The sequence below is a fragment of the Spinacia oleracea genome, chromosome 4 (genome assembly GCF_020520425.1).
Source record: "Spinacia oleracea cultivar Varoflay chromosome 4, BTI_SOV_V1, whole genome shotgun sequence".
NCBI classification, from domain to species: domain Eukaryota; kingdom Viridiplantae; phylum Streptophyta; class Magnoliopsida; order Caryophyllales; family Amaranthaceae; genus Spinacia; species Spinacia oleracea.
In genome coordinates this window covers 175656094-175666173 of record NC_079490.1, presented here as the reverse complement: position 1 = coordinate 175666173, position 10080 = coordinate 175656094, and the positions used below count along the sequence as shown (strand labels likewise).

Genomic DNA, 10080 nt, shown 5'->3' with positions numbered 1-10080 from the left:
AACTACACTACTGCTACTGCTACTGCTACTGCTACTGCTATCCTGCTATCAATGGAAGCGTGATGCAAGAACCATCCTTGACAGAGATAAGCCCCCAATGTTCTCCAATAAAATAGCACGAAGATTCTTAGGGACTGCCCTTAAAATTTCGAAATTGTGATTGAGATGAACACCATAATTTGCTAACTAATCCGCCGCCCTATTGGTCTCCCTATAGCAATGACTAATAGTCACTTCACAGCCTTCTCTTTTCATCAAAGCTTTGCACCTTCTGATTATATGCACATATGGGGAGTGTGACAAAATGTGATCAAAAGAGAGAGAGTTTGTATTGATGATCAAAAAATAATGAATAATTATTACAGTAATGAAGGCCTTTTATAGCTTAATACATTCTAGAAGCTACTGAAATCTGTTACAACTAACTCCTAGAAATAAGGAAGCTATACTAACTGAAAGTGCCAACGTGGCAACTCTCATGCACTACAATGTAGTACGTACTGAACTAATGCTCAAGCTGATCAATTGTGCAACATGTATAAGCTTAACAGTCCCCCTCAAGATGGAACATCACAAGTTCCAATCTTGGACAATAATTGTTGAAACTGTGCAGAAGAAAGAGGCTTGGTAAAAACATCTGCTAGTTGATGTTCAGTGGGTAAGTAAGCAAGATGTAGAAGGCCTTCTAACACTTTGTCACGTGTAAAATGACAGTCAATCTCAATGTGTTTCGTTCTTTCATGAAACACTGGATTCCTAGCAATGTGTAATGCTGATTGATTATCACAGTGAAGGCTGATAGGTTTAAGATTAGAAACTCCCATGTCTTCCAATAAGTTAACCAACCAAGTTACCTCAGATGATGCTGCAGCCATTGCCCTATATTCTGCTTCTGCAGATGACTTAGAAACTGTGTTTTGCTTTTTGGATTTCCATGAAACTGGTGACCCCCCTAACAGCAATACATAACCAGTGATGGACCTTCTAGAATCTGGACAAGATGCCCAATCTGAGTCTGAGAAAGCTTGCAATCTGATACACTCTGAAGCTTTTAGAAGTATACCTTGTCCTGCTGTGTGTGCCAAGTATCTCAAGGTGTGTTGTAGAGCTGTAATGTGAGGAAGTCTAGGATTTTGCAAGTACTGGCTTAACAACTGAACTGCATAGGACAAGTCTGGTCTGGTATGAGTTAGAAAGTTAAGTTTCCCAACCAGTGATCTATACTTCTCTGTGTCAGTGTACAATTCTCCATCTGATAGAGTTAGCTTTACATTAGCTGGTAAAGGGGTGATATTGTTCTGTTGTTATAGTGGGAGCAGTAACAGTTTGTTGCATACCAGATGTTTCAATATCAGATTTGGCGCCAGAAGAGAATGCAGCTACTTTGGAATCTCTGGAACCTTTGAAACCTGGTGGATAGCCATGAATCTTGAAACACCTATCCACACTGTGCCCTTGCACTTGACAATGTGTACAAAAATAACTGGAACCTGTTCTTCCATATTTGTTGGTGTTGCCAGATTGAAAACCACCATTCTGCTGTGTTCTGAAAGTTTTGTTGTTGTTGTTATTCCAATGATCTCCTCCAAAACGCCTCTTTTCAGCTGCAAAAGCGAATGTTTCCAGTTGTTTGTTAGACTGAGAAACTTCTCTGTGTCTCTCTTCTTGAGCAAACAATCTGTATGTCTCAGATACTTTGGGTAAAGCAGGCACCATCAATATATTTCCTATAATGGTAGCAAACTGATCAGAAAGTTTCATCATAAATTGCATCACCATCTTCTCTTGTTGTCTGTCAAAGAACTTTTTAGTAACATTACAAGTACAATTGTTACAAGTGCAATATGAAAGTGGATGAGCTTCCTCAATTGCATCCCAAACTGACTTGATCTCAGTGAAAAATTCTGAAATACTCTTATCTCCTTGAACAATTTCAGCTAGCTTTTGTTCAAGAGAATAGATCTGAGCCAAATATGCAAAGCCAAACCTCTCCTCTAAATCAGTCCAGACATCTCTAGCTGCCTTCAAAAACATCACACTCTTAGCAATTTTATCATCCAGATTGCCTAAAATCAAAGAACATACCAAGTCATTGCACCTTTCCCAAGCCTTACTCTCCACTGAACCAAGATCAGGTTTAGTATAGATTCCATCAATGAAGCCAATTTTATTCTTAGCTGAGAAAGCAAGCAGCATTGATCTCTTCCAACTGGTGAATCCTTCACCATTGAACTTGAACGTGACCAGTTGAGTGGAATTCGCATCCGAAGGATGAATATAATAGATGCTTGCAGGATCTTGATTAGGAGGAAGTGTGGAATTGCGCCTCGAAGTCTCTTCATTGGAATCAAAATCTTCAGCAGCCATTTTTCAGAAAGAGTTTTGGATCAAAAACAGTAGAAGAAGAACAGAGAAATTGAGAAAATCAACACAATCTGTGAATCCGAAAGAATTTGTGGCAAAAAATTTCGAAGAAAAACAGGAAAATCTTGCGGAATTTCAGAAAAATTGAGCCAAGAATCTTTGATTCTGCTCTGATACCATGACAAAATGTGATCAAAAGAGAGAGAGTTTGTATTGATGGTCAAAAACTAATGAATAATTATTACAGTAATGAAGGCCTTTTATAGCTTAATACATTCTAGAACCTACTGAAATCTGTTACAACTAACTCCTAGAAATAAGGAAGCTATACTAACTGAAAGTGCCAGCGTGGCAACTCTCATGCACTACAATGTAGTACGTACTGAACTAATGCTCAAGCTGATCAATTGTGCAACATGTATAAGCTTAACAGAGTGAGGAGGTAGTTTCTCGATGAGCAACCGTACTACTACCTCTAAGTCCACCGACAATTGCACTTTCTTATAATCTCCTTACCAAGCTACTAATAACCCCCTTTGAACATCAAGTAGTTCGGCTTTGGTGCACGTACAAACGTACACTTGTTGCGGATAAACCAAAATAAGAACAACCTTATCTGGTTTGATGAACCGAATGAAGAACAATTGTTGCGTTGTGGACACCCACTATCCTAAAAGACGATTCCGCGCTACCTCCCGGTGCAGTAGAACAGAATGCGGTCGCCCTCCACGATTAGCGCAACTCCGACTTTGTGTGCACTCACAAAATTGCATGGAGTCAGAATATATGCCCAAAACCAAGAGCAAGTTTTGTGTGAGAGAATAATGTGTTTCGAATTTCTGGAAGATATGTATGAACGATTTCGGTATGTGTATATTTGAACTGAAGTGAAGTTCTGATTTAATTAATCAGAATGAAAGCAAATCAACAGACAGAAACGGCTGAGTCAAATAAGATTGCAACAACAAAAAACGGTCAGAAATAATCAATGTTGTAACGGACGTCATTAAGGCTAATTAATCCAACGGTTACGTAATCAATCCAGATTCCTGTAACAATGACTTAACCAAAACAATCCGCTTACCAAAAATAATAAGGTCGACCCACAAAACCCACCCCACGCCCGCATTCCCAAGGCCCAAGCCGACCTGACACGCGCGTGTTATGTTTCCACCCATACCACTCTCGCACTTTCTTAAACAAGAGTTACACCCATTCCCCAATTAATAAACAAGGAGAATATTAAGAGTTTTTCCAATTTGGGACTCTCTAATTTTCACTCTTTTTTCTTTGTGTTTCCCAATGAGAATTTTCAACAATAGTTACCACAATTCAACACATATGCCATGAGTAACTCACCTGATTGCCCACAGGATTAAACTCCCTCCTCCAGCAGGCCCCGGTTATGAGAATGGTGCAATTATTAAAAATGGAAGAAGTGAAATTTGGTGGTAACTCAAACAGTCCAATTATTGGTTAGTCAATTGCCAAAAATGCTCTTGATTGTCTCAATAACATGCAATCATGCATATATATTGTTTTACATTTACCCAAACCACCACATAAACAAGGGTGCAAATATATACTTTTAATTTCCTCAAAACTATACATTTGAACTTTGCTAAAGTAATAATAATTACAAATGGGAGATTGGGGATTAATCAAAACTGGATGACCTCCTGCATTTTCCAGTTAAGTAAATCCTCAAGAGTATGAGGGCTGTTACTCCCGTCACCACTACTACACGAGGTGTAGTCGTCTTCCACGTCGAGGAGTGCTAGGCTTAAGTGCGACTTCTTAGTACTTGAGTTTTGATAAAATTCATCACAGTTTTCCCCTTCTTCTTGCTCATCATATACATTATGTGACTTTGTCCATGTCTCCATACTTGCCTCTCCTTTAAGAAATTTTAGTATCTGAAAAAAATACAAAAGGAAAATCATCATAATTAAACTTTATTTTACCAAAAAGTACGAAATAACAACTACTCCATCTTTCCCTAAAAGATGACCTCAAATCATATTTTTTTACTTTATTAAAAGGCAAAAAAAAAAAAACAAAAACAAAAACAAGTGGGTCGGTAGTCTTGTCTTTTTGCTAATTTTGTACTCCGTGTGAGAGGAAACATATGAAGACCACATATTATAAATGACAATGTAAGAATAAAGTAGTCATTTTACATTCCGTTTCTCAAACCTCTAATCACACAAGCTTCTATATTAAGCTTTTTCAGAATTAACTTTTCACCCAAAACTCTCTTCCAAACTTATAACCAAATACTCTCGATTAACTTTTTCAAATACCAAATCTCTGATTTACATCAAAAAGCTCTTTTTCCTCACATCTTTTCTAACCAAACACTCCTAACAATTATTTGACCAATCTAATTAAGAATACAATCTTAGATTAGATATTCAACAAAGGTACAACAAATAATTAAGAAAACATGTAATAATGAAAATCGAATAATATAAAAACAAAAGTATTCAACTTTAAATAAACTTGACTAAATTTAGGAAATGGGGGACTAATATTGAATATTTGTGGGGTTTGCATGGAAACATACCTGGTCCATTTTAGGACGAAGCCTAGTTGCCCTTGTCAAGCAAAGGGTAGCTGCTACGACCATTCTTTGCATTTGGGACTCATCTACGCTCCCCTCCAAACTAGGGTCTAATATTCCTTTTATTACTTTTCCACCTAATTGTAGCTTTGGTTTTGCCTGAAATTTGCCAAGTGCAAAACAACAATAAATGTGTTACAATCAAAATGATACTTGAAAAAAATTAGATGAAGCTAAAAGTGAAAATATCAATCCAATTTAAAATCATAAAATTAATTACACTAGAGATACATGATTTTGCTATACGTTATATAATCATCAACAACTATTTTAGAAATATATACTCATATTCAACCTAAAGGTGGATCGAGTTAATCATAGGGCCATACCGGGCCAAATTTGTAGTCTACTCGGGTAGTAACATCGGGTTTGACTTTAGGCCCAAAAAACTAACAACAAATTGGAATATCCGGGCCAGAATCAGTCGCATCTCAAAGTCTGGCTAACGTTGCATATATCATTACTCGGAAAAAGTTGCATTGGTTTTGTTAGGAATAAAATGAGATAACAATCTAGACAAAGAACACACAATATAAATAACGTGGTATACCCACATCCCAACTTGTATTATTAATCAAAATTGTTATTAACAATACAATCAATCAACCTTACATGTGTTTCTCTCAAACTATGCTCAAGCTCAGGATCTCAAGCATGTCAATAATAATGGTATATAAATCCCTATTTATATACCCAACTTCCTAACCCTAGCCCTAATACTCCCTCCGTATTTATTTAAGAGATACACTTGGTCGGGCACGGGTATTAAGAAAAAGAATTGAATGAAATAAAGTAATAAAACAAGTGGGGCTGGGTAAATATTTTAATAAGTAAAACAAGTGGGGATCATGTCATGTAGGGATTGGGGGTGGGGATGGGTGTAGATAGATTATTTAATTAGATGGTGGGGTTGATAAGTTACTAAAAATGACAAGTGTATCTCTTAAATAAATACGGCCGAAAAAGGCAAGTGTATCCCTTAAATAAATACAGAGGGAGTATTATGAAACACAATATTACAAGAATATTACAATTTAGGAGAAACCAATATAGTAACAAATCTATCCCTAAAATACAACTCGTAAAATAGGAATACAGTAACATACTATATTTCCTAAATAAATATCTAGTAATATACCATAACTGAAACTCATTGCCATATTGGGTTTGATATTAACAGGTTTAGAAGGTACTTACCCACATGACCAAGCTCTCTTGGCCTTTGGAGGAGTTAATGGGTTTTCTTCCAGTAAGCAATTCCAGAAGCACCACTCCAAATGAATAGACATCGAGCTTGTCGGTGACTTTACCGTACATGAAATACTCGGGTGCTAGATATCCAAATGTGCCCACCACATCTGTGTAGGTCTCAAAACTAGTCGAATTCGGACCCCATATTGCAAGCCCAAAATCCGACAACTACATCCAAATCAGTCAATAATAAATAATTAGAGGAACATTATTGACAAAAACAACTGTTCGCTAAGAAAATTCGATTTTTACTGATTAAAAACTTATTTTTGGTTCATTCAAACCGATTTTACTTACTGGAACACAAAATTGTCGTGTCCCGTATGGTTATGAGACGGTAGGACAATCTTTTAACACCATACCATGTACAAAGTAAATAATAATAATGGTCAATTATATTGCATAAAGTACGTTGTGAAAATAATTGGGATGTAGAAACTAACCTGAGGTTCAAAATTGTGAGACAAAAGAATATTGGAAGTTTTGACATCTCTGTGAATAACAGGCCTTGAACATCCTTGGTGCAAATAAACCAGGGCTTCTGCTATCCCCACAGCTACAGTAAACCTTGCATCCCATGACAGCAAACATTTGTCTTTGTTCTCAGCTGTTAGAAATTTATAAACAATAAAATCTGAATTCCAATTCAGTAATTATAAGGAAAATTGAAGCAGAATGAATTAGTACATAAAGAGTAAGAGTTTACCATGTAAGTTTTCTTCTAAACTGCCCTTGGACATGAACTCATAGACAGAGATTAGCTCACTGTTGTCGATACAAACACCGAGCAATGGTGTAATGTTTTTGTGTCGCATTGAGGACATGATATTTACTTCTTGAGAGAAATCCTTCCATGCTTGTTTCGAAGATTTCAGTACTTTCACAGCCACTTCCTTACCATCAAGAAAAGTTCCCTTATAAACTCGGCTACAACCTCCTTTACCTATTAAATTCTCTGCATACACAAACAATTCCAGTCACTAGTTAACCTTAACCAGTTGAAGATCGAGAATAGAACCATTAGTAAAATAACAACACACCTTGAGAGAAAGTTGATGTGGCGTTCCTTAAAACCTCGTAGCTAAACCAAGTGAACTCCAAAAAGTTCAATTCAAATGGAAGCCCGGGTTCCTGATCCAGCAGCAACTCACTCCAGAGTGACTGACTGCTTTTACTACTAAATGCACCATCAGTACTAGCAAGGGGACTTTCTGAGTTGCTAGAACATGAGTCTCCATTATTACTGCTACTACTACTACTACTACTATTACTTTGAGGAGTTTCAGGTGGTGAACGATCAGGGAAGTTGAGCACCCACTGCACTACCGACATTTTCCTAGAGTCCAATGCCTTTTGAGTTGGAAGGCTAGATCTTCTAAGCAAAGGCCATCCGGGTTTTTGTTCCGTCATATCCTCTTTGTTAAGACTAACTGTTCTTAGAGGAACTTCATTTTCACTCCCAACACATCTATTTTCCACAAGTCCCTCACTGTTATCTGTTGATCCAGATTCCGAGTTCTGACTGTTCACTTTAGAGCCATTTGAATCAACTTCAGAATCACCACACTCGGATTTTTCGGGTTTATGGAAGCTTGGCCTCGGATCTTCTTGGACTCCTGGTGTATCATCATTCGAGAGTCTTTCAAACACAACTTTGCCATTGTGGACACTGAAGATTTTTGTCATTAAAGGCAAATGTTTTGCACAATACTTAGCTGTTGACACTCTACCCCTGAAATTAATTTACTGCTCACGGTAATCAGAAAGAACCACAAAAATATAGACTTAACTACATATACTTCAAACATTATTGTATCATTGTATTTAATTAATCACTAATTTTACTTACCCAATAAAACCAGCTTTGGTTATTCCAGTAATTACAGCAACAGCAGAACTCCCCTTTGCCTCACTTACTAGGGTTTTTCTTATTGATTTTCCTGTCAATATTTTCCCACTCAGCTTTACCTGAAATAATTTCACATTAGAATCAATTTTATTATAAACTTCTTTAATAAATAAAAACAGAGGAGATTAACTTACCTTCTTAATATCACATAAGTTCTTGAAAATATCTAGATAATCATCCAACAACTTCTTCTCTTTTGATGCATCATCTACAACATGTATTATGTAAATATTAAACTTTCACTAAAAAATTAAAAAAAATTGCTATAGAAAAAAGAGAGGTGTACCTGGGTTTCTGCAAACATGAAGAGCAACAACGTGATCAAGAGGGTTAGCAACCTTAACAATGGCCCAACCGAGAAGCTCTTTGCTGTCGGAATCGAATCGAACACCAACCAGTATCTTTCTAGTTTGATCAATCCCCATTTCTTCTTTCTCAATTCTCATCTTTTGAGAATATATATTTTGCTTTGGAGTTGTTGATGGAAGTTATTTGATCAAATGTTGATCATCTTTGTTTCTCTCAAGAATTTGAGCTCCTTAATAATAAGCTGTTATAAATTTAAAGAAAATCCCATCAAACAATCCTCATACCCTACTTTTTTTATTAGACAACAAAAAAAAGGTCACCTTAGATTAGGTAATAAATCCCACACATTTAATATATCAATTTATTATAAGTTGAGTGGTCAATTAGTAGAAAATTACAAAACATTTGGGGACAAAATACACCAACCTAAAACTTTTAAACAATAATTTAAATAAAATTAAGAAAAATTAAGCATTAATTAACCGTATATTCAACAAGAATGAAAATGGTGTTTATTTGAAATGAGGAGAAAGTACCGCCAAATACCCATTTGTGGATGAACTCCAACCACTTTTGCAACTAGAATTTGGACGCATTATATAAACCATTACTTTATCATTATATGATAAAGATGGTTTATTACAGGGTGATGATATCATTCAATAAAATAATCCACTAGTAAAAAAAAAAAAAAGGTTTTTAATTAACAATAGTTAATATGCGTCAGTGATGAAATTAAAGATATGGGAAAAAAAAATGTCGGCAATGAAGGAGATATAGAGGAATGGAAGAAGGACGAAGGAAACGGGCTGAAGGTGGCGGCAAACCCATGATATCCGGTCACTGAAAACAGACAACACGTGGGGGATTAAACCTGATACCGGCTACTACGGGTTGACAACCGATTTTTAAGAGGGGATAAAATGTTTGGGGTTAGTAAATAAAAAAAACTAATATAACAGTGGTTAGGGAACAGTGAACAAGGAGTCCATGAACCGCGCCATACGTAAAGGATGGCCCCCAGAAAATTCAGGAGTTTATAAATTTGACCCATTTAATTACGAGTATTTAGGAGGAATCTTAAGCCTTGTTCTAGGTGAAAGTTTGTTGACATTTAAATTAATCAAATCTTACCTAAACAAAATCGTAGCTGAAGGTTTATACTTTATAGATATAGATTAAAGAAGTGATTTATACGTATCAGGTTAGATATTCTCCATTCCTCGTGCCGATTAGTGTATATATATAGGACGCTCTACCAGCATACTGATAGGACACCCTTTCTCAAATATAGCTAAAAAGTCACACAAGGCTAATAAGATTCAGTCGGCCTAGTGACAATATTAAGCCAGTCGGCTAAAGTTGTAGATAAAGTCATGTCATCCCTAAGGGCACAAGTCGCAATCCTACAGATCTTAGACCCTATTATCTATACGCCCACCTATGTATATATGGATCTCGTTTATTGTCAAAGACACAATGATCCTATAATAATTCTAGTACACAGTAAAAGGAGATCCTCGAATCAACCCGAGGCTAGTTGACCCCCTTTTATTGTGCAGGCTATAGCCGACACATAGGAGAGAAGATCGGATAGGCCCTAACACTGTTCTATATCCTCAAT

General features: G+C 36.4%; 1 protein-coding gene across 5 annotated transcripts; it reads right to left on the bottom strand.

The window, feature by feature from the left end:
• Positions 1–3816: 3816 nt before the first annotated feature.
• On the bottom strand, positions 3817–9324 carry LOC110791529 (protein kinase STUNTED). 5 transcript variants are annotated; one of them, XM_056842997.1, is made up of 10 exons: positions 8993–9324; positions 8434–8697; positions 8282–8355; positions 8088–8206; positions 7279–7970; positions 6945–7181; positions 6682–6872; positions 6185–6406; positions 4931–5086; positions 3817–4280 (listed from the first exon to the last, which is right to left on the bottom strand). In XM_056842997.1, the coding sequence occupies exons 2-10, from the start codon at positions 8591–8593 to the stop codon at positions 4026–4028; spliced, it is 2106 nt and encodes a 701-aa protein (XP_056698975.1). In that variant the 5' UTR covers positions 8594–8697; positions 8993–9324; the 3' UTR covers positions 3817–4025. The 5 variants fall into 5 exon arrangements, with proteins under 5 accessions (XP_056698975.1, XP_056698974.1, XP_021851971.1 ...); XM_056842996.1 differs by having other exon boundaries at positions 6945–7193; positions 8993–9309; XM_021996279.2 differs by having other exon boundaries at positions 6682–6845; positions 6945–7193; positions 8993–9278.
• Between the last annotated feature and the right edge of the window lie 756 nt (positions 9325–10080).

Coding starts and splice junctions, on each gene's coding strand:
- LOC110791529 (XM_056842996.1), bottom strand. CDS start 8,593: ATGAGAATTGAGAAAGAAGAAATGGGGATTGATCAAACTAGAAAGATA. Junction 8,356..8,433: donor TCATGTTTGCAGAAACCCAG/GTACACCTCTCT, acceptor TACATGTTGTAG/ATGATGCATCAAAAGAGAAG. Junction 6,407..6,681: donor CTCACAATTTTGAACCTCAG/GTTAGTTTCTAC, acceptor ATTTGGATGTAG/TTGTCGGATTTTGGGCTTGC.